Source organism: Anoplolepis gracilipes, chromosome 11, assembly GCF_047496725.1.
Source record: "Anoplolepis gracilipes chromosome 11, ASM4749672v1, whole genome shotgun sequence".
Classification (NCBI taxonomy): domain Eukaryota; kingdom Metazoa; phylum Arthropoda; class Insecta; order Hymenoptera; family Formicidae; genus Anoplolepis; species Anoplolepis gracilipes.
The window spans coordinates 7,110,072-7,136,320 of NC_132980.1; the positions used below are offsets into that span (position 1 = coordinate 7,110,072).

Genomic DNA, 26,249 nt, shown 5'->3' on the forward strand with positions numbered 1-26,249 from the left:
GCAAATATTTTTATCTAAAGTGGCGTTAACGCACGGATTGATAGCGTAGGACGCAATTCACTTGCATCTGTCGTGATACATCAATGCCTACCGTCTTCCAGAAACACTTGCATACATTTTATATTGTATGAAAACTTTTTACTTTATATGTTAATGTAAAAAAATGTTTTCCGCGTAAACAAGATATACAATTAAATTAAATTAAATAACCGAATAAGCATATAAAAAACTCGTGCCCCCAACGAGTTTTCAAATAATACTTGGTCTGTCATTTCCTCATTGTAAAAAAAATTTTTCCTCGAAATTTCAGCTCCTCAACTTTATTATTTCCTGAGTTATCGAGAAAAATGTAATTTTCAGTTTTTATTTTTCTTTTCTGTAAATATTTGAGATGATCCCGTAACGATTTTTTTCTGAATACTTATCAACGAAAGATACAAAAAAAATATTTTTTTATTAATCTCGAATAAAAACTCGATTTTTAAAAAAAAAGACTAAAAATTAAGAAATGGTCTTTTTAACATGTTTCTTTCAAAGTTCAATCATCAAACTTTTAGAGAATATTCTTTTCATATGTTGATGTAACATGATGAAAAAAGATAAAAATAAAAATAAATCTTTTTTTTATTATTTTTTGATAATAGGACGGAAAAAATTATTTATTTTTCTTGTAGTAATTATAATAGTAATAATAAATTGTAATAATTATAATTATACTGTAGGATAGAAATATTTTTTATGCAAAAACAATTTCTACAAATACAACTTTTAAATGTTTTTGCATAAAAAAATATTTCTATCCTACAGTATAATTATAACTATTACAATTATTATAATTATTACAAGATAACAAAATAAATAATTTTCCATCCTATTATCAAAAAATAATAAAAAAAAAGATTTTCCATTTTTTTCATCATGTTTTTCACCAACTCGAAAAAATTGAAAAAATTTGAGAGTATTGAGACATATAAAAAGAGTATTCTATAAAAGTTTGGTGATTGAATCTCGAAAGGTTAAAAAAGCTGTTTCTTCATTTCATTCTTTTTTAAAAAATCGAGTTTTATTCGAGCTTAATGAAAAAGTATTTTTTGTGTCTTTTGTTGATAAATGTTCAGAAAAAATCGATATGGGATTATCTCAAATATTAACAGAAAAAAAATAAAAACTGAAAATAACATTTTTCTCGATAACTCAGGAAATAATACAGTTAGGGAGCTGAAATTCTGAGAAAAATTTTTTTTTACAGTCAGGACATGGACAAGCCAAATATTATTTGAAAACTCCTCGGGGGCACTTTTAGTACGTAGTTAGCCGGTTATAGCCTTTCTCTAAATCGATACACAAATAAAATTGAAGCACATTCCGATCTACTATTTTCCTACGGATCGAATATCGAATATATAAGCAGAATCGATAACCTGATAGTAAGTTTGCACGATTAAAAGGTAAATTAAGAATATAATTATTTAAGTCCTTATTTGTTGCGAATGGAAGATTGCTAAACGCGACCCGCGGAAATTGTGTCTGACAGGCTTGAAATTAGATTTTCCGATGAGCGCGGCGATTATTTCTGGCGTCACGACTCGATCACCGTTAACGACACTTCGTGGACATGCTTGTACACGCGAACGTATGTAACAACTTTAACTACCAACTCCGTTTACGATCGTGTAGCTAACACCTGGCGTTATTCTCACTGCACGAAAATACGACGGAACATTGCGCTTGTAAAGATTATCCCTCGCGTAATCCAAACTTTGTCGTCTCTCGTAACAATGTAGGTACTTCCTTTCCCCGCGGAAATTCCGTCATTAATAGTGTATAACACATGCGGGATCGTCCGGTGAACCAGTACAGCAAAATTCATTTAATTATTAGACGTAAATCGTTCGGAAGATTGCCAGCAACGATCCATCAAAGTCACGTGTTTCGAATCTTGTATATCTGGAGGCCGTCCAATTCAAACTTCTCACGATTAAATGAAAATAGCTGAATGGCTCGTCTATAAGCGATGGAATTAACTCTCGAATTACGTGAGCGGTTTTGTCGAATAATCATCAGCAGAAATTTACAATAGATCGTTTTGAATAAATTTTTCTTCATTGTTTGACGGATAAAATAATATTAAATAAATTGTTTACGAAGACAAGATTCCTACATTTGTATAAAAAAAAAAAAAAAAAACAAAAAAAACAACGTACAATTGGCCACATTGTGTTGCATGCACGCGTCCAGTGCGACCCGCGATCGACCCGATAATATAAACTAGGCAGACTGAATGCGCTTAATTATCGCATTCGTTAGCCTTCTACGTCTTTTGTTTTACGCGACGCGAATTCAATAGAATTGTTTACTTGTGTCCAACAATTTTAGATCCGCGCGCAGATCTGCATTTCTGTAATTCGTTGTTTTTGTATTCCAATTCCATCTAAGCTTTAAATTGTATTATAATCGCATATTAAAAATGTCAAAGATATCATTAGATAAACACAAAAAAAATATAATTTTTTTTATCAACGCGCGTTTCTATATTTTTATATTGATACAGTGCAATTACGGAAATTGTAAGTGATCGTTCTACGAGCAGACAGCTGTTTTCGAGGATCTCTAGTTACATAATTCGATGCTCGATAGTTTCACGCGAAGAAAAAACATCTGCACATATAAAGAAGGGTATGTATGTGTGTGATATATCTGCCGAATGCAAATTTTATCTAGAAAATCAATATTGATCAGCCCGTGATATTAAAAGACTAGCTAGTATAACCTTTTCTTTTTAGTCTAAGCATAGATGAGTCTATTTTCGCAATCTTTTACGTAATACGTGCTGTGATGGGAAAGAGAAAAATAGAACATGTAATTTTTGAAAGGTGCAAAAAGAGCGTCTTAGCCATATATATGTAAATTGTTTGCGCGTTTGTTTACACTTTAAGACACGATGTACAAAATGTAGCAAAACTATTACAAGTTTTTAATATGTCCTACATATTTGTGAAAGCATGCAAATCCATTTATCCCCTTTAACTAAGAAAATATTAGTCTCTGTAAAAAATACAACTAAAAAAAAAACTCGATTTAGGTAGAAAAGGAAACGCGACAGGTATATATGTATACATACACATATAGTATCTCTTCAATAATAGTTCAAAGTTGTTGATAACTCTAATCATATTTATATTGCTCGATAAGTTTGTCTTTTTATCGGAGCTAGAAAGATTAAATGCACTTAGGTGAATCTTGGTGATTTTGAGATCATTAATAACGTCTCTTAACGTCCAAGAGGAGTACAAACAACACACCGGTAAATTTTTTTGCGACAAAGAAAAAGAAAACACGGCTTTGCGGTGACTTGCACGATGTTTCGACATACATGTATCTCGCGTTCGATCTCTCGCAAGCGACGCATTGCGTAAAAACGGGACAGTAAAAAAAAAAAAAAAAAAAAAAAAAATTTTTTTCGTAATAAAAAAATAAAGCATTTTGTTATTTAAATTTTTGTCATTAGATTTGGAAGTTTGCAGAATTCGGAACGACGTGGCGTGAAATATTATCGCAAAGCGATCGAAGCAAAGACGCGCTTACAACAGTCAAGCTAACGTCATTAGCATACTCTGATTCATCTCTTATAATAGTATGCATTCGTTCGTTTTTAACCATATATAATGTTATTTAATATCTGTGTGAGATTAATTATCTTTAAAATCTCTTTTACATGAAAAAATCAATCATCTTTATCTCATTATCTTGATATTCATTCAACTGTAACATTAAATAAGGCATTGCTCGAACAAAATATTTGCCGTATGTTTCACATAGAATTTTGCCTTTATAATATAATTTTCACGTATAGCGAATTAAAATGCATTGAACATCCGGGGAATGTTTCGCTCAGTATGCAAATTGAGCAGTCATAATTAAAATGGTTTGTCGGTTATGCATTGTGATGATGACGGCTGCGAAATTCACTGTAAACAGATGGAAAGATACATTGCAATAACGCGCACATTCAAGTATCACTAATCAAAAGAGATTATAGCCACACATGTCATTTCCATTGCTTTCAGATATTTTATAACTTTGAAATTCCCTGCCTCATTTGGAAATTAATAATCGTAGGAATTTTATATCGAATTAAATTTCTAAAATATTTTACTGAGACGATGAGATAAATGCTCAAAGAATCTGTAACTGTCCGAGTATATCCCGTACAAAACACGTGTCGCAGTTTCTCGAGAATATATATCATCCCCTTTTTTTCTTTCTTTTTTTTTTTTTTAAACTTGGACCCTCGATATAACTGCAACTCCGTTGTAAGCATAACGGATGCACGTACGTCGCGTGGCGCGTGAGCATATCCAAGTCTATCTTTATTCATTGGTTCTATCATTTGAAAGAGCGACGGCTCCATTCTCGTAGCCGGTCGCAAAGCGGAAGGGGAAGCGGGGCGAGGGGGATGCCCCAGGTTGCGCAATGTCGACACGCGCATGCTTCCCGCTCAAATCGTCGCCGCCGGGAAATCCCCCCCACCTCACCATCCCCTCTGATCCGGGGGGGAAATCTCGGCGAAACCAGAACACCCCGGCCAGTTCGACATCGCGGCAAACACGAGGTGTTCGACGACAATACAGGATTCACTCTCGCACGCACGACGCGAAAATTTCGCGGTCTTGTTTTTTTTTTCCTTTCTTCCTGCGTATTCGAATTTACCGGAAGTACCCGGCGCGCGTCTTTCCGTGAAAAAAAGGAAAAACAGTTTCCGGTCGCGCGTAAGAAGGTAAAGATCGAACCGCTTGAGACAGACGGAGAAAGGGAAAGTTCCCGGATGTGTTTTGTGCGAGACTCGAACGATAAACTAATAAACGCACTTTCCTCGCGTGGTTACGCGGGAGATAATTTTAGATTTTGGGGAGCCTTGGCAATGTGCTTGAAAATTCTTCTATCTCTTAGAGAAAAACGAATTGAAGCAATAAAATTAAAATTGTTGTAATAAACGTAAACAAAAATTTAACAGTTTGCAACAAATTTTGCTTTCTCTCTCAATGTATTTATTTCTTTATTTTTTACAAAATAAAAAAAGCTAATGATATTAATACGGTTGTAAATAAAGTATTTAATTAATTATTTATCATGAATTAAACAGCATACGTATATTATCATAATGACATGTAAAAATATGTAAATGCAATTTATTTGCACGTAACTCGTGAGGAAGGTACAAACGTCAGCAAATCTAAATAAGTTTATACAGTGAAAAGTGGAAATATATATACATAATATATATTATATATATATCTTATAGAATGTATATCATCGGATTTTAGCTTTGCTTCGCTACACATGTTCGAATTTAACCACGCTGTTGCGCGACATACATAACCGCGTGCGCGATATCGGCTTTTCATTACACGAGTAATTGGGCGCGCTCAGTGAAAAAAAAAAAAAAAAAAAAAGTACCACTAGCTACCCCAAATCCGGCAGGAAACGACTCGCGCACGATCGACTCGTCGCGATGTCGAAAGTTTTAATTCGGATTTTTGAAGTCGGACAGTCCGCTTAACGAGATAGTCAGTTGCACATGCGAAACGGCAAGTTGGCAAGCTGGGTAAACCGAAAGTTCCTCGCTGAAAACGTTAATGTTGTTTGTGCGTGACGCACAAGAGAAATTCTGACCACGCACACAAACAACACGTTTTCGCCGGCCGATCACGTATCCCAAAAATATAAGATTGTCCATGAAAACGCTATATTTACTTAACATTTCTTTAATCTTCGATTTGACATGTGCCTGGATGGTATTTATCATCATTCTTTAATTATCGCGAACAAGATACTGTCGTTTTGATGACGTTTATTTGATCAATTATCGATATAACGCAGCGATTATAAGAGGTCTTAAGACGAGATATTACGCATCATAAAGAACTGCGACGCGTGAATTCACCTTCGAAAATCTTGATTAATCTTTCAGCTGACTGTACGTGACGTATATTATTATTAATTGATAACATTCCGATAATTGTAAGACATGCACATTCTGTTGAACTAGAGAGAGACATTACATCGAGTATTATAACTGTCTCGAGATTAGATCGCAATTTTCTGATTATATTTGTATTGTTATTACAAAGTAGGTAAAGTAAATTGATGCATAAATAATCTGATAAAGGGATAAAAACTAATTGGATTTAAAACACTACCGCGACACGACGAATAGCATCTATGTCTAGTTTGATTTGTCGTTCGATGTTAGGCGCGCAGAAAAGAAAAGGAAAACATCAGCAGCTCTTTCGGACTTCATTAAAAAATGAAGATTGCAAAACGTAATTATGTAACTATGACGTTTTTCGTGCAGTAACAAAAGTTAGATTGCGCAATAAAATTCGCTATTGTGTTAATCCGATGCGACATCTCAAATGGCGTTGCGTCAATGATGTGTAATGTGACGTTTTTGAAATACTCGCAGATATGAAGCAATCGCGAAATTATGACATTTTAACCGACACCATTGCAATTGCGAGTGTGTAACGTAATATGACCAATCAGGGAAAAATGAGTTGTGTGTTATCGGTAGTGTGACAGTAATTGTAGCCATCCTGAGTGTTTTCCGCTCAAGGACCTATCTTTACGAGTAATTAAAGTTTCAAGAAGCTTGATAATATCGTGCACATCATTCCATTATTATCTGTAATGTGTGTTTACAAGTTTTCTATAAATATTGCAAGAAATATATCGTCGCGTCTCTCAATTTCAAAGATATAAATACCTACATACTTTTCATCGCGCTGCGGATAAGATATCGAATGCTGATTGTCTTTTAGTTTATAATAGAGGCTTTTCGGAGAAATCTCTTTATTGCGAGAGAGAGAGAGAGAGAGAGAGAGAGAGAGAGAGAGAGAGAGAGAGAGGGAGAGGAAGAGATGCGTGTCCGTTTGATTGAGAAAAATGTGTGATACTGAATTTTTCCCACATGCTATTATTGGGATATCGGAAATACAGCCATCGACATTCCGAAGGGGTGGCAAGTACCTCTTTCGACCTCGGCGCGAAAAGTTATTTGTATTTTTAGATCTGTTTGACGGTAATGAAGAATTCACACCGCGCGAGATTTTCTCCGGATATAGATTTTAATATCACTTAGCGATATTACGAATCCCGTAAAGTTTTATTAACTGCTTTTAATACAAGGTCTCTCTCTAAAGAAAAGATCAGATCTTTTTTTTATAAATTTTATTTCTCGATTATAAATGTATCTTGAGAATTTTTTTGCGAAATTTCTTAAACATCTGAAATTGCCTTGATTTACTCGTAGAAAAATGAAAGAAAAAATTGAAAAATTAATCCTCTGACATTTATATTTAGCCCTCTTATCAGATTATTCTATAATCTATTTCATATTACCTATACATTATCTAACTTTATTTGTAGGCTATCAATGTGTGTGTCTATTTAAATTGCAAAGTATTTTTTGTAAAGTATCTTTACGTGACATTAATCAAACTTTAAATGCAGTGAAATTTAAGGACATAAAATTGTTTTATTTTTATATTTGACATATACATAGCTTTAATATAATATAAAAGAAATAATAAAGAACCAATAAAAGGAGCAAAAAAACAACGTGCAAAAAATTGTTTTTTAAATAACAATTTATTTTTACACAACATGTTCAAATTTTATGTGTATAATTAAACTTTTTTTTTTTTAATAATTTTTTTGCGTACTGTTTCTACGCCAGACTCTTATTAGCTCGTTACTTGTATTTTATATTTTACATTTTTTACATATTGTTTTTTCCTTCAATTACGCGTCGAATCAGAACATGAAGCGCGCTAGTGTTGATAATGAAATACCAGGTGAAACGTGCGAAGTAACATATTACGTATGTTTAACATTCTTTCGCCGACTCATCATTTCCGCGTTATCTTCATTTGATCGCTATGCGGATGAAAGATGAACATTGCGGTCTTCTTAAATAAAACACACTGTATAGAGATCGTAACGGAAATATATTTACGGTATATTCATCGCTAGTGACATGTTCAACGTCGCGTAAAATAACACTCTCGAGCGCTCTCGAGTTTTCCTTGAGTAGTAAGTCTCTGCCCGCGGCTAATATGCTAATTCATCGGGAAGAAGTCGTCGTTGACATATAATTATGCATGGTCAGCAACTTATCGCCCGGTTAATTTTCGCATTACTTTTCTGCTTATCAATCGACTGGATGAAACGCGAGAAAATCGAATAACCCATGCTATAAATATCGTTTGATTCACTGATATTTTTCAGTTTGACGATAAACACAAAAAATCATAAAAGTAAAAGGATCTTTTAATTTCTTTTTTTAATATACTTAAAATAAAATTAGATTCAATTTCTTTTGCGTCACGTAAGAAACGATATTTCATCCGATATGTCTCTAGCTAATCCGGTTTCATTTATGAGATGGTTCCTATTTGCCTTCACATTTAATTTTAACTTAATTTAACCTCCCGCATTCTTCTCTTGATCGAACGGTTATGTCGTACAATTTGTAACACAGTCAAGGCGTTTGCGTCAATTTACCACTGCCAGTTTAATTTTCGAGATAAAGGGACTGTTGAGCCGACAGAACGGCTGAGTGACGGGAGGATCTAGTCTAATTTGGATAAGTTGGCACTTGTGGTCTGGTTTATTGCCGCGCAGCTGATAGCACGGTTGATAAAACGGTCCGTCCATTGTTCCTGACGCAATACCGTTCGATAGTGGTCTACGTTCGGGCAACAGTACATTATCTCTTATCGTAAGGCTTCATTGCTGAAAACGAAATGCGATTGAAAAAGGAATTTCGTATTCATTCATGATAGCGCGCGAGCGTATTGTAATTTATGCAGAAGTACTTTACAGATTGTAAAAGTAATCTATTATTACGGATCGTAATAATCTATTTTTTTCCTAATTAACCGATATTTAAATAAAAAATATGATAATCTCGCTTTTCAATAGCCGTATATTTGTGCTGGCGCATAATATAACTTACTTTACACGTCAATTATTATCGCTATTACGAGATCAACGGTACGGTATTACTTAATATAGCAACCTTGAGTGGTAATCTGTGCTCTAATCAGGGACTTACATCGTATCACGAGTTATCTATGTGACGAGATATAATAAAATAATATTACGTACATCAATAACGTGTGTTTTAACTTAGCTACAGCCTTTTGAATGATACTGGTTAGGTTCATTGATAGCGTTTGATTAATTTTAGTGGAATTAATTTCCGTTTACACACGATAATCACGTGTAGGCGTCAGACATATAATTTCCAAATGATAGTCAATAATGGATCGTATGTTATAAAAGATATATATATTTCCGCGTTGTTAATCTCACGTTAAATTTGATTATAGCAAGTTGAGAAAATAAAACTCGTTTGACTGAAATCAGCGAAATTTCCGCTCGTTCGAGTCTCGAGATCAAAACGATAAATCGGATAAATCGCACTGATCTTTCGTCACTGATATCACGACGCTTTCCTCGATACAGTGCATCGTCGTTGTAACCCTGAGTGACGTACTGGTGACCTTCCGAGCGGTGCGGTGATCGTCGCGGCGCATCTTTCAACGCCTCTTCCACCGCGTGCTCGATGGGTCCCTTTCCTCCGATCGGGTGAAATGGCCCGAAGATATTGAACAAAGAAGACGTGACGCGGCCTTGCCCTTTCGAGGCAACCTCTCCTCCATCGATCCGCGTCGACATCCATCCGTATAAATATGCGTCCCTTCCTTGGCCGGTTACGTGGCGTGGAGGCATGAATCGTGAGCGCACGACGTCTGTGCGCGATGAAGAGACGTAGGATTCCACGACAGGCGCACGAATCGTAACCCGACGCAACGCGGTTTTCCATAATAATCGAAATCTCCGGCTCGCGAGGAGATATGGGGCTAGGCCGATCGAGCGGAATGCCGAGGAATACGTGAGCCACGTGTAACACCAACCATGTCAGACTCCAGCGGCGGCTTGATAGAATTCATCGGGTCGGCCGGTGGTTTGAAGCGATGCGGGGGCGGCATGAGCTCGCCCGCTTTGAGTGCCGGCGGCATCGGCGCGACAGGCGGACTACCCAGGACCATGTCGACTTCCGCGCTCCGAGTGCGGGCGCCCAGGAGGGCGGTCTTCTGGGAGCAATGCTTCGACAAGAGAGACTTGTAAGTTCCTCTCGTCAGCGACGTCGAGTGAAAGGAGAGGCTGTCTTTTATTGTGTGATTTTTTTTGTGAAAAAAATATTTCGATTACATATATATGTATGTATATACAATTTTCCTATAATTTCGCGCCTGCGCGTCTGCTTTATGCCATATATTTCTAAATAACCGGAGCAACTTCTCTTTAAAATTGTGAATATGTAACGCCATATGTATTATTATCTACACAAACAATAGAGACATGTTTGTCATTTATTTTACATCAGTATAGAGGATTTTGCAGTAGATTTCAGAAAAATTAATGTAACAATATATAACCCACCTCTTTTAGCATTGCGTTTTGTATATAATAGAACGTGCATAAAGATATCAAACAAATGTATTTGAAACATAATCTCGAAATGCAACAGCGAAAATTCGAGAGATTGAAGCGAGATGACGTAAAGCTTGAAAACATGAGATATATCCATTGCGCGATTCTTTACATTTATTATAGTTTGTATATCAGAATTTGATAGAGTTGAAACTCCCTATCAAGATACAATACGCAAAATATTATATTTTATTGAAGCAATTTAATCTTTCGCAACGTATCACGTCAAATAAGAATAAAGCGATATATCGTACATAATCCTATCGTGAATTAACGTTTAATTAACTATTAATGCAAAGACTTTTTTATACATTTTATCATAATACGTATTATTATCTAAAAATGATGATTATTATTATTATTATTAACATAATTTTGAGGAAAGAAATTTTGTCTTATGCTTACTTGTACATTTTTTTCTATCAAGCCTTTCAATTATTGCGCAACGTGCAACATAAAAGTGCTCTGGCAAATGTTCAAGGAAATAACTCGCGGAAACCTGCTCGCAATTTTATTAGTCCGCAGTATATCAATTTAGTATATACTTGCGCGCGCCATTCGGCAAGTACAAGCTAAATCTGATTAACGAACATCGCGATGAGGGTAGACACGCGTTTTGGAAAACGGCCAACTCTTGTATGTGTCGGTCGTCGTTCGGAATTCTGCGACCATATACGTGACGTTTGATCCATCTAGACACATGAAACACGTAGCTTTTCTGGCTGGTCTCCCAACCACGGGGACTGACGGATAACGAGGGATCGATCGTTATTCCCGTACAAGTTGATTATCGGACGTTATTTAGGGAACATATATGCGATCTAAATTCTATTTTGAGACAGTGTGATATTTAAACGGGATCTCCTTTAGCTAGACACGACGATTATGTGAACGTGATAATTATGCTGAATCATTGCGTGAATAAATGAGAACATGCATCTGAAGGAGGTCAAGGAAAAGATTTACGTCACTGTGGGAAAACGTATATACGATGATGTATTAAGTTTATAGTTTTATATATCGCCGAGATGAGAACTATTTCGCCTTTTTCGAAAAATTGTTATTTGAAAATTATAACGGTATACTATTTCCCTCATTGTTAGAATGATATTTTCCGACGTAACGTTAATTAAAGGACTGATTTTCTGCAGCAAAAAAATATTCGTAAACTGACTTTGTCGACATCGGTTGTTATAAAAACATGTTTTAATTTTACAGAGATATTAATTAATGAATTTTCGACAAAATATATATTAGTTGATTCTTTCGTATGGGTAGTAACCTTATGGAAAGTTCAGCCATATATCAATTCGGGGTCACTATCCATTTTAAATATTTATTTCAACACAAATAAAACAAAAATAAAATTCTAATTAATTTTCAGCCCGAAAAAAGTCATATTACAAACAGTTCACTAACCGTGTATTCGTCAAACATTATTTAGCAAGCATGACATTTCGCATTTTTATTTGGATTTTTTCCGAATTCTACATTCTAATATTATGTGACCTATTGACCTATGATAAATTAATACTGCAATAGACAATTCAAAATTATTCGATTATATGAGAGAAAGAGAAAGAGATTTAATTTCTCTGTAATTTTAAGAACTTCCAGCTAAATTAAATTACAATCTCTACGGGAATTTTATTAAGATTACGTATGATTTAACTTGCCATTTAGTTTAAAAGCGTTTACTTTATAAAGCAAATTTGTGAAAAGGGTACATGTTACCGAGGACGAGCATTCTCTGCAAGTTTTTGGGTTAATAATTTATACACGACGCTAAGTACTTGTGTTATTTAGAATTAATTTACTAAACAATGAAAATTTCATAAATTCCGCCAACAACATATTCATTAAATAATTTTAACTAGATATTGCATATTTGGCGTGTAAAATATAATACATAATATTATTTGAAGTTGGGAAAAATTTGTGTCGTTAATTTTTCTTCGAAAAGAAAGATATTTTAAATTTAACAAGATAATATATTCTTGTATTATGTTTCCGTTTAACGGAAGTTGATTCGCGAATTATTTCCCATTGATGCGAGAGCGAATGATGCGAATTTAAATTTCTGCGGTCTCGGAACATCAGCATTTACTGCACGCCGGTAATCAGTTGTTATTCAACGAATATTGCATTTCATATTCCGCTTACTTGTCAGTTTGTCAACGCGACGCGACGCGACGTTATCTGTCCTCAAATCGACGTGTGCCCTCTATGCCTCAACCTTGCTTGCATTCCAAAATCCATTTTTATACCGTATAATCATAATATTTGGCTATCGGTTTCCCTTTATTGTATTATTAGTGAATTATTGATCTGCCATCAATTACATTATATAGATGGATTCTCACAGATCGACTGCCGTGTACAAAATAATTTCATTACTCCTGTGTCATATGTATCCGTTTCGTGCAATGAAGGATCGTTCACGGCAATTAATTAATCCACATTATTAAATTATCAGACATACGTATCGTCATGTTGCACAAATTGAATATTCAACACAAAATAGAGTAGATGCATTATATTTTATAGAGAGAATATACTATATGCACGAGACGATGATTTTGCATCATTATTGATTATTCACTGCGTAACACAATTTCTTTTTTCCATTAGAGATGATTCTTTTTCTTTACTTTCTTTGAATTTACATAATCGTTTCTGCAAACATTTCGTAAGTCTGTATAATCAAAGCATGAGCGAGTGCGCGATATATTCCGTTTAAATGTATTGCGAATGTGCATCTTTTTCTCGTGCTTCCCAACAATCGGATCTCGGTCGTATTGATCGCGGAAAATAACCATCACGGTAACTATTCTGACATATATAAAAGAAACTATTCAATAGTTTCATCCCGGTCACGTATAAAAAAATATTCTTTTTTTTTTTCGTTGAAAAGGAAAACGCTTTTTGTTGTATGTGTTAGTGTTCATATTACGTTAATTGAGTGTTTCTGCAATCTTGACTGTATTATACAAGAAGTCGTCAGTAGATTGAGGCGTCAAAAAAGACCTGTGAAAGGAATATCGTAAAGAGTATTCTATTGATTTCTATATATTTAGTAACTATATAAAGTGACAGGTAATTAATGCTTTATATTATTAATTAAAAGTTTGATCCCTCTTGATAATATAGACAACAGAGAACTAATTAATGTTATATAATGGAATTGCCATTAATGTGTTAAATATATACAAGAATTATTGCGCAACTAATGTTGATAAAATAACAATTGAAGAATATTGAAGTTTTAAAATGAAAACTTTCAACTCATTCTTTATTAATTTATTTATTGACTATTTATAATAAAGTGTTCTGATTCTTTACATACATAATAACTTTGACAAAACGTTGACAAAAAAAGAAAAAACAAGTTATTCAATAAAATGCATAGCTATATGTATAAGATAAATAATAGAATGATTTTGCTTGTACAATTTTTGCAATATCTTAGAAAAGACAATAATAATGACATTTGTGATAAAGATTTTAAGAAATATAAAATTTCAAAAAAAAATAATAGTTTTTCGCGTATCAAATTAATCTGAAAATGATCGGAGAATCGACAAGAAACGCTTAAAAGAAACACAATTTTAAAATCTTTTTCTTTTTATCCAAAAATAATAATGACATTTGTGATGAAGATTTTGAGAAATATAAAATTCAAAAAAATAATAGTTTTTCGCGTATCAAATTAATCTGAAAATGATCGGAGAATCGACAAGAAAAACGCTTAAAGAAAACACAGTTTTGAAATTTTTGTATTTTTTCTTTTTATCCAAAAGTGAATTTGCTCAAGAAACGATTAATAATGACAATAAAAAAGAAATACAAAAAATTCTTGCTGCTATAAAACATGCTATTCACGTTAAATTTGTAAATTTTTCCACTTCTTCGGGGGAAGAAGAAGGGAAGAGAAAGGAGCTACATTATCGTTATTCATGTTCGTAGTCGAACAGTGGCGTTCCAATCAAGTTTCATTGCCTATCGCAGGCGTTTATAGAACGGTGGCTGGCAAAGAGAAGACGGGAAAGAGACAAATACCACCACCAACGTGCTGTATCATTGTTGCCATTCATGCGGCGCCAAGTTGTTTTCCTGGGCGCGTTCGAGAATTTTGCAACTTTATTCGCCGCATTTAACGCCTCGCTTGTGTTAGCTAATATATGTATGTGCCGATATTAAACTCTGAATTTCGAGTCCCCTCGCAGTCGCGAGCATAATTACATGGTGATTCGCTTCTATTGATCGCCGCTCGTATTTTATCTGTGACGAGAGATAAAAAGTCGTTCGAAAATTCGAGAATGTATATTTTTGCGCTCGTTAGTTATTTTAATGACTTCATTCGCGAGCGTATCGGATATTCGAGTAACTTCCTCAAGTAGCTATTTAGTTTTCCTTGTTCAAAGAAAATTACGAGTTAAGCGCTTTTGAGGTACATTGGAGTGATACTTTGCCAGCAGCACATTGTTCAGAATTTATTCGGACGATTTACTACGTCGTATTTAGTTCTTGTAATTCACACTTTTTCTGTTTCCAGTTACAATATCTTGTCGTAGTTTTAACTGTCTCAAAGTGCTTGAAAAAAAATTAATAAAAATTTATACATATTCCTTGACATCTGTAGAAAATCATCCTGTTCAACAGAAATTAAAAAATAAATTTTAAATATTTTTTTATTGATTACTTGTACATTCTATTATTAAAATATCGATAAGATTAAAATGACTTCATCATGTGCGATCTTTAAGGATTAATTATTTTCCGGCTTATGTTTGCTAATCTTATATAAAGGCGTTTTTATACATTCATAATATTAATGGATATTAGTGACGTATATGGCGCACACGTAAAATATAATTTTGTTTTTATATCATTCTCTATGATATTATCGTGTAAAAATATTTGTTGCACGATCGTATGCTTTTCTCGATGAGACGGCGGATCGTGAAGAAACGAAACGTGATACAAAATATATATTTTGGAAAATCCATTTCGCTTATTTCGCACGGCTTTTTTTCTCTTTTAGACCGAGAAAAATGAGTTTGTTATGACTTTCCTTTCCTAACCACGATATTCTCTCGCGTAATACAGATATTACAGCAATGGTAGAAGGTATTCCTAGAAAGAGCGTGTCACGTTTCTGCTACTCTTGCCGTTAGAGGACCAACTCATTTTATATCCCCATTGTGCGAGAGAGCATGAGTACTTTTTTTGCTTCTCTTCTGGTATTTTTTCACAGTTGACAAAACAGAAATACAATTAGCCATCAAATATCACGACGGAAATTTTTCACATTCTGTGGAAAGAAGATTTATATCACGTTACGTCGGTGTTTATTTTCACTTTTAGGAGTGCAATTAAAATAATGAAAATTTTGATGAAGCGAAAATGGTCCCATCTGCCTAGATTTTTGCTCTGGATTTACAATAGGTCAGTTTATTTGAATTGGTAAAATTAAAATAGAATATGTATAAAAATTGGTAACATACAACACTTGTTTATAATATTTATTAACATTTATATTTTGATTCTTGATCGTTATGATTGACATGAAAGTTTTATTTTTTTTAATTTTTTTTTTTTGTGGTGCGAATTTCTATTTAAAAGAGAAGACGGTTTGCCATCGGCATTTCTCGTAGCTTATGACCTTTCTGCAATATTTATAGAAAAGCTCCCATTTTATCATGCAAGCGCATATATATACATATCTGCCTGCGTAGTTCCACGCGAGAGAGAGAGAGAGAGAGAGAGAGAGAGAGAGAGAGAGAGAGAGAGAGAGAGAGAAAGGCGAGTCTAATTAAAATATACTCTAAATATATTAAATTGTTTTTCACATGAGAATCATCATTGTGAGAGACAACATCAATTTGTTAGTGATTAAATATGTTATCATATCTATTTGAACTTGCTAAAACATACTAATTTGTAATATCGCGATCAAAAATTGCAGGATATTATTTATTAGAGATATTTCTCACAAAGCAAATATAAAAGATTTTTTAAAAACAGTATATTCCTATTTATACGAATAAATTACTTTTCACGAATTTTTACATTAAAGTAATGTAATGACGCAGCATGCGCGCGCGCATACACATCCACACATTGTGCTTGAATTAATTAATTTTATCTGCATCTATGTTAAAGTCCTTTCAACGTTACCGCTACCTCCTTTGACTGTTATCGGGTATTTCATACGATGTTGGTAATTAATTAGGATTAACCGCTTATACGTGTGTATTTTAGAATCGCGCATATCCCAACTTAATCAACATATTAATGTTATTAGTATTACAAAGAGAAGATGTACGTCATCAGTCGTTGTTTATGTTAAGTTTTTGCGTGTCGTGATTTTCTTGGCTGTCTTATTCATTTGTAATCCAACTTTAGATCGAGTCTTTTATACGCACTTTGTGATGTGATATTCAAAACGGTTTGAAGCATTCCATCCAAAAATATCTAAAGATGGATGATGTACCGTAATTGATAATATCAATCTTTTAATATATTTTTATATATTGTGTATACATATGCATTTATCTCCTAGTGGAATATTAATATAATTTGTGTACATAATATTATAATATCAATCTTGATATGATTATTCAATTACAGCATTCAATTACAAATTTATATATATATATATATATATATATCAGTACCTGAGAATGAGTTTATTTTATACATATTTGATTACATTTAGCAATTTTAATGTTATTAAGTTAATTGCATACATTTGCTCTCTTGATAAACTGTAAGAGTGTAATATAATATTAATGACGTTTCACATAAGCGATAATGCAATTTTAATGTTTATATAATTATCTCATTATATAATGTAAATTAGCTAGGCAATTTATGTTAATCTGTAGGATAATTTTGAGCTATTTTTAGCTATTTATAGCTATTCAACATTTTTTTTTTTTTTTAATTTAGCAGTGCAATTTATTTATATTGCTATTTACGACATGGCCGAACAAACAAGGTTGATTGATAATTATTTAATGGCGGTATTTATTCTCGAAGATATTCTCATTGCATCAAGAATCATTCGTAGTAATTTAGCTAGGAGGTAGAATGGGTAACTGCCAAACTTATTCAACCACCGTGATATTCTTCGCGAAGAAGAAACGTAATTTTCTCTCGCGGGATGAGACGAAAGCAGGGGATGAATAATGACTGCACGTTTCATTATGTAGTACGCAAATTTGTCCTTGTGTATGCAAAAATTTATCAATATTCTTCGCGTTATTACAGCTGGATACGCACGGGAGGAAGCTGCAAAAACGAAAGAGAAATATACGAACTCTGAATCTGGAGCGACCCTTGATTTTTTTTTTCAGAATGGTAGTAATCGATTAAGCAATCTTCGAATAATACATTTTTTAATGAAAAATGAAATAGGTGTTGTGGATATTCATGCATTGTTACTGAGATGTACGGAGAATTATCCATCTCCGTAGACTTTATGCAGGCTTCCGTGAAAGATCTGTCTGATGCGAAATCCTCTGTAATCTCGTTTATTATGCACGTGCGTTTACCTACGCATTCGTGTAATATTATTGTCAGCGATGTGAAATAAGTAATACATGTGTAGTCGCGCACGTGGATATTTTTTTTATCCCGAATTATATTTTTCAGTACACCTACTAAATTGTAGTACCATGTTAAAAAAATTCACGTCCTCTATTACGATAACATTGTGAGAAATAAAACGCATTCCTATAGAAATACAATGTAGAAAAATAACGTATAAAATAACGGATGCTACATATGTGAGGAGAATCGAAAACAAGAGATCGCTTAACCCCAGGGACGAATAAAAACGACTAAAGAAAAATGGTTCGTATATATGTCGGAAGTGTTGGATGCTCATGGGAAAAGGATGACACGGAAAAGGATAAAAATTTAATGCACGATAAATCGACGTGACACAGACAGTAGATTTGCGTTATAGGAATAAATTTGGAAAAACTAGATACTCATGTCAGAAATTATAACGGCGATGTAATAAATGGAAGCTGTTTTACATGCAATTGCGCAAGCAGCAATAAATAAGATATATAAAAAAAATATCACAGCTTTTTTGAGAAACGAAGAAATTCAATGTAATCTTTCGTCAATTACGCCGACCGAGTATTTATTTATATATTATAAATATTATACGTAAAAATATATTATTAAAATGTTATAAATGTAAAATTATTTGAATTTTTTATTTACGATATTCAGATCGCAAGCACGTGCGAGAAGCTGCCCAATGCCTTTCAATAAATAAATATTTCCTGTATCTGCGTGTGATCTACTCTTTTATCTTTCAAGTATCCAAGAATATAGTTTATTTCTGAACGTCATATGTTTCTGATGCAAAATCCTATAGAACGGTATTTTACTTCTTTCATCATAAAAAGAATAAAGATATATTGAATCAATAGTTTTCACACGAAATCGCTTTTGATCTTTCTTTTCTCTTTAAATATCCGATTCCTGGATTTTTATAATGAAACACACAAGTGTGTTTATGTGTGCATGCGTGTATGAGAGAGAGAAGAACAGAATGGGAATTACGTTTGTAACGTCATCGAGCTATCACGTTTGCATGCAATTTACACGCGAAGCGACGTAGACACTGATTTTTCGGCAAAAAAGATTTATAGCAAAGCCGTCAAAAACTTTACCCTACCGATACGCGAGAATCAGCGAGATGTCGATGATGAATTATTCCTTTTCTCTTTCAATTACAGCCATGGCGAAGACCTCATCGTTACACCCTTCGCACAGATTCTTGCTTCTCTGCGCTCGGTCAGGAACAATTTCTTGTCGCTCACGAATGTGCCGACGAATAAGTAAGTAGATTAACGTCTGCGTTTGATGTTATACGATATCCGATCGTGCCGAGTTTTGATTAATTTTTCATCCGGCTTTTGCAGATCGCGGAGGAGTAGTGGCCAACAGGGCAGCAGTACGCCTCAGCCACGGATTTTGGCGCCAGGAGGTAAACATCACATAATATTATAGTTTATATTTTGAATAGATACATCTTTAAATAGACCTTTAATTTTAGAGAATTTTAATCTTAGCAATTTTTTATGATTTTTATTTAATACATATATTGACATCACATTTAATGTTTTTTTTTTTTTTTTTTTTTTTTTTTTCGATCTATTGATAATTCGTGGAAAAATTTGTCTTGCCCTCTCTAAGCGGGATTTAATGATTACTGTTATATTAACGATGACGAGTAATTGCTTCGAGAAATATATGACATTTATTTGATCGATTATTTCTATTGATTTTTTTTTTAATTAAAATGCAGTATACTTTCGTTTATATATTTATATTAAAAATTAACGTATTTGATTTTTCTCAGAAATTTTTATTACGTATAAACGAACTTTATATATAATCTCTTCAATCTGTTCAATCTCTTCAATCTAAAAGCATAGAAAACTTTATTTTCATTCTCTTACCAATATTGTCACGTCCCTTTTTAATTCTCGAAGCTTTCATTGACTTTTTCTGGACAAGAATTTCGTGCTCTTTATTTTTTTTAAATTGTATTAGTAATTACGATCATGTTTCATATATGTAGGTGTTTGATTTTGGTTATTGAAAAAAATTTTAGAGTCTTTTTAGTTCTCCATCGATTCTCTTAATTAAATTTCTGTTAAAAAACGTATTCGTTATTACAATTGCCAAATGTATATTTCTAGCTTTCTAGTTTTTTGTGAACTTCGTTTTTTTTTTTTTTTTTTTATTATTTCTAAAATATCAATATTTATTTTCCAAACTGTGTCATCCATTTCATAAAGCGCTTAAAAGTTTTTCTCACATATTTTGTTCATTTTTAAAGAATTTTTACAAAATTTTGAAAATACAAAAAAATAAATGATCAAAGGGATTTTTTCAAGCTTTCTAAAACTCAGATTACAGATTACAGATTACATTGGCGGATAACATTTTTTAATGATTGACTTATTGCTTGCTAATGCTTTTATAGTATTAAATTTGTTTTTCCGGATTTTTCAGAGGAGCCCTTCATGAAACTGGCTGTTGAAACGATAGAGGAGCTAGACTGGTGCTTAGACCAGTTGGAGACCATTCAGACGCATCGATCTGTGTCCGACATGGCATCTCTGAAGGTACGACTTTATATATGCTTATATTTCTTCTTTCTCTGTATTTTTCCGCGACATGTTCTCTCAATGCTTGATTTCTCGTATATCTTGCAAGACTCAAAGAGAGATTCTGCATCGCGTATATGTAAAATCTCAGAAGGAATTTGCTAGACTTTAGGAATGTATTATTCAAATGATTTTAAGCAGAAAAAATTGTGCAAATGTGAATTCAATTCATAAAGGTCGCAACATTTCTGAAATAAATTCTTTTGTAGTTTTAAATAAATTCAACAGTCAGTATCGTAATATGAAGGTAAATAAAAACATTTGAGAGGATTGTCAGACATTGAAAAAAATTTTATCAGTTTTGTTTGGCTCGAATTTATTTAAATAGCAATAATTTGAAAATGAATTTAATTAGGTTATTTTTTTTTTTTTTTTTTTTTGTATATCTGACTTATCATATACGGACAAATGTAAAATATCTATATTTATACGTGAACTTTAACATCATAGTCACTAGCGATTTATTTAGTAATCTCTACCCTGGCTGGTTATGAGATTAAATGGAATAATTCTTTTGTTTGTATGTAAATCAACGCTGAATTAGCTCGGGATTGACAATGTAAAATTGTTCGATTATACGAACAGTTGCATGTGTGCGGGAATTACGCAATCGCTAAGACCGAAGCCAAATTGCAACCGTAAAGAGATTACTCTTTCCCTCTGGGAAATCCCGAAGTCCAAATGTTAAACCAAGATAAATTCGTTGTTTTTGCGATATCGAAGAATTACGATCCGCTTTCAACTCGTTAATCGCCTAACTGTATTTATTTGCCGGTCGGATAACAGACACTTATCATACTCGGACAGAAACAATCGTTTCTCTATGACACTCTCGACATCCCAGCCGTGCAATTTCCGCGCCGGTCGTTAATCGTTTGTATTCCGGTCGCGGGAATTTCCAATTTCCACGACCGCATCGGCGAAGCCAGCGCGAGAACGGGCTCGTCCGAGTGCGATCAATTTATTTCCTCTTTGAGATACAAGAAGAATTGTAATTTTACATTTATGATGCCAAATTGCAGTAACAGATAGTACAACGAATTGCGAGGGGAAATTAAAAATTTAGCAACGATGGGGATTATTTGTCCCTCTTTTTTTTTTTTTTTTTTTTTTTTTTTTTTTTTTAAGACCGATGTTTCATTGAGAAAACTTCCCGACGGGAAACAAAATTTCACGAAGAATTGACGCGAAGACTTTTCTCATTTATTCCGCAAAAAACTGGAAGCCAACTTTCTCGCGTGAACATGAATATTCTTTCATGCGCGTGAGATATTTATTGCGAGGTTTGACGTGCTCCAATTGAGCTCGATTCTTTTTACGTCGTGTGCATGTCATGTGCAAGGATTTAATAAATGCAAAGAATCTTGCTCTTAATCATTTTTTGCGCAAGAAGTCTTCTGAACTTTCTAAAAAGATAGTTTTTTAGATTGCTTATTGAATAACCTGTCCACTAAGATGCAACGCGTATACGGTAATTAAACATCTTTGAAGATAGTTAAATAAAAAAAAAAAAAAAAAATGTCAGTTATATTAAAATATGAAGCGAACGCAACGTCGTAATTTTCCGAAAGCAAATCTGTGCTCGGTTTACTCACTGGGGACTCATGTAAAAACGTTGTTTGCCTTTTGCACTTTCCGGTAGCGCAGTTTTACTTTCTTTCGTCAGCGTTGAATCGATATTTTTTTTCGCTGCCTTTTTGATTGACCTGGAAGCGCCACGTGTAGCCTCGTGTAGGTGTTCAATTAACCCGAATTCCTTTTAAAAGAGGTTTGTTTCCATTGAAAGAAAATAAAAAAAATACAAAAAATGACGAAGAAATTAAAATATAAAGAGCTATCTAAAAACCTATGTGTGTATTTATATATTTTACAATATCTACTGTTAATTTCTAAAATATGATTTCGTCATTAAAAGGCTTCATATATTTCTTATATTTTTGCTGATCATAATAACAATTCAGCATAACAAGCGTAATGGTAATACAAGAGCAAAATCTTATTTCTCTGTAAAGTCATCATCCTCCTCGACGTGGAAATTATTAGACTTTGTGTCTTTCGTGCTACTCGCGCTTAATTGTCATTGTGAGATTAAATGAATTTTCCGTTTCTCTTTGTAGTTTGTCGCTGTTTGCGCGATAAAGTGTTAAAGTACAGCTAAAATGTCGAGTTTCATAAGCTCTTTACGAATCTCGTTATGAATTACATACTCGACTTGATTGTAAGCGTATTAGAATCAGAAACCAAACCGCGCATAACTTTATACAAATATTTTGTTTTATTATTAGAAAGAGAAAATAAGATGAAAAACGCAAAGAAATATTTCTGTAATTTAACATTTTTAGATAATTAATGTAACATAATGACGCAATTCTTCTTAATCTAAGCAGTTGTGCGAGATGATTAAAAAAACTCGTTTTTTTTTTTTTTTCGTGGTTTACCGGTTTTTACGATTTTTTTTGTCTTCATTACAGTAGGCATTTTTCATCATTACTTTCTCAATAACGTAATTAATTAAAAACGCTCATATAGTAGCATATTTAATTTCTTAGCATGCGTAATTTAGAGACCTTTTTTATACGAGGGAATAAAAAATACCTTTTTATACCTATGTTTTTTTCGCCTATACATTAGATGCCTTTCTCTTCCTGTTCTGTGGCCCCCAAATATTATCTCATGCTTATTCTCACCTTATGAATTATTCGTCTTATTTACATAAACATAAGCGCTAAAGGCGAATAAGTGAAATGCGTATCATTTTCAGTTATTACATGATCCCGACCGTCATGTTCATAGTCCGCAGTAACATGCATGATTACGTGACATCACGTCAACTTTATAGTTACTTTCCTTTTGCCAATAAAAGAAGCGCCATTCTTTTGTTCTGTAAACATACGTGACATATGTAAGAATATTGATACTCTTTATTTGTCAAAAATGACGTTCACGTGAATGCGTGCTGAAGGCAACGTCATAAAATGACATACATCAATTTAATAAAAAGTCTACGCGTGTTGACGTAAATTAATGTAATTAATATTAGAGAGAAACAGATGTATAGAGAGAGAGAGAGAGAGAGAGAGAGAACTTGTATAATTCCTTATAAGTAATACATTATTTAACATTGGAATTAATTCTTTAAAAGATACAAAGGTATATTTAAAAATTATAGAATATTAAAAAGTATTTAAAAAACAAATTCTCTTTTCCAATATGTATACGTTGTTATTTTAATGAAGGAAAGCAATTTTTAATACATGTTTAAATGCTTCTAACAGAAGTGTTGAGAATTTTATTAACAAATGATAACAAAGTAAATAATGATAACTCGTTTATCATATTTCGTGTTTTATTTTTCGAGATATTAATTGCGTCGAAATTGTATATCAATCATTTATGTTATTAGTTTTAAATTTTGTTTTATTTAGACGTTGAATCACAGTCCTATTTCATTTAATGAAATAATTTAATAAAAATCTACAATCTTTTGTTATTCTATTCGTGCTTTACGGAAATCTGCAATCTATATTACATTTGTGCATTTAATAAAGCGAACGATTATATAAACATAGATATTTTATATAATTATTTTTATACAAAATATTGCAAAGTACATAAAAAATGCAAAGTACATTAATAGATAAAAAAACTTCAATTTTACATAATAATAGACTGATAAACCTGCCGTGTTTAACTTATCTATTGCGACAGTTTCATGGAAACTTTCGAACAAAAATGACGCGCTTCACTAGTAGATATATCATCGTATGTAACTCATGTTAATTACTTATCGACCGGTAACTTTTGGAAACAGCAAATCTAAACGCGGAAAGTTAACTCGTAACTTAATTTAAAATCGTATCTCAGTTTTAATTTGACGTTCAAGCTTAACCAGAATCAGTACAGTTTACTGTCGTAAAGAATGTCGCGTTGCCATTATTTTTCCATGGCCGTCACGTGAAGGTTTATTTCTGACAACAAACGCATTTCAGTAAATTGGAATTGCTCTTTAATCGAAGTAGAGTAAATTTTAGCGGAAGTTTAATATTGTCATAAAAATTGAATTTTATAATTAGAAAGCATATATGTTTTGATAAAGAAAATTATTTCATACAGAGTTACTTAATTAATATTATTAGAAGAAATATATAATTGAGATTTTATATAATATATATATATATATATATATATTTTATATAATATAATAAATTATATAATATATCATTGATATTAAAAACTTGCTTAAAACAAAATTTATAGTTATATCACTTTTTATATATTTTATATAAACTTTTATATTATTCTAATTTCTAAAACAATGTGTAATCATTTATAGTTTATCCATTTAAATTAGTTTAATAAATTTGTTTTTTTTTTTTTTTTTTTTATGTTACTGTTTTATAAACTGTGTTATTAAATTTTTAGTTACGGTCAATAGTTTAAATTTTCATTTTTATAGCCTTTTATCGTTTTATAAGGGAAGTACTTTATATAAAAACTTGTAAACAATTATTTCTCTATCAATTTACTTTGTTCTAGATATTTAACAAGTTTTTTTTTTTTTTATTTTGATCAAAAGTTCCCTCAAATTGATACATTCGTTTTTTTTAAGCTTCCGGTACTGTTTCTCATCTCCCACGTTTATTTCATTAAATCCACTAAGTCACGTATTTCGTCTCCCAAATGCGCTACCTTGACCCGGCTACGTGACGTGGGATATATGTTTGCGTTTTTTTTCCTCGATCTCCGAAAGCAGAGACCTGCGACTCTTTCTATGGCGAACGAACGAACCCATTATCCTCGCGGAATCCCTTGTATTTATCAAGAACTCGCTCAGATACGTTCATGTCGCGGACGAGAGCGGACACGATAAATTCAAAAGCATCAGGATTTCAGATTTATACCTGGGGAAAGCGTGGCGCGCGTGACCGAACCGTCGAGGCTGTCGCGTTGATTACACACATAGAGGCCGATTTCTCGCCAAGATCGACGGGAGCTGCGAAGCGTTCGCGTGTAAATCCATCGATTCCGTGAGACTGCCGCTGACAAGATCACTTCAGCCGGAATTCATTCCATTGTGCGTGAACGGGAGAAATCTTCCCGTCACAAATCCTGTAATCGACTTTTAAAAGTCAAGTAACACTGTCTTCTTGCTAGCAGCACGACATGATTAAAAATATAATTGAAAAAAATTATGTTTATAATTATGGATCTTATCATTTTGTATTTTTTTTTTATTATCGCATTATTTTAGAAAAAAAGAGAAGAACATTTTTAATTAACGTCGCTTGCATATTTGTCAGAAAAAGCCGCGATCGATTACTTACCAGCAGCAGCAAAAGAGTACTTATGCGCACTGAAATCATTCTCTTGAGTGAACTTATACCGATTTATTTATGCGTCTGGAGTGGACTATGTTTACGGTTTGTTTTTATACACTCGGTACACGTGCAGCTTTCGAGATCAGCAAGTAAGCGTCCGTCGACC

General features: G+C 33.1%; 1 protein-coding gene across 18 annotated transcripts in view; it reads left to right on the top strand.

The window, feature by feature from the left end:
* Positions 1 to 26,249, top strand: part of Dnc (phosphodiesterase dunce) — a 324,716-nt gene that overhangs the window by 265,352 nt on the left and 33,115 nt on the right. For 17 of the 18 annotated variants that reach the window (XM_072901819.1, XM_072901822.1, XM_072901830.1 and 14 more), the window contains 3 exons: positions 19,326 to 19,427; positions 19,512 to 19,576; positions 20,611 to 20,723. In XM_072901819.1, coding sequence (XP_072757920.1) covers positions 19,326 to 19,427; positions 19,512 to 19,576; positions 20,611 to 20,723 — 280 coding nt within the window. Of the gene's footprint in view, positions 1 to 948; positions 4,778 to 9,531; positions 10,194 to 19,325; positions 19,428 to 19,511; positions 19,577 to 20,610; positions 20,724 to 26,249 lie in introns of those variants that run through there. The other variant, XM_072901831.1, reaches the window with a different exon arrangement.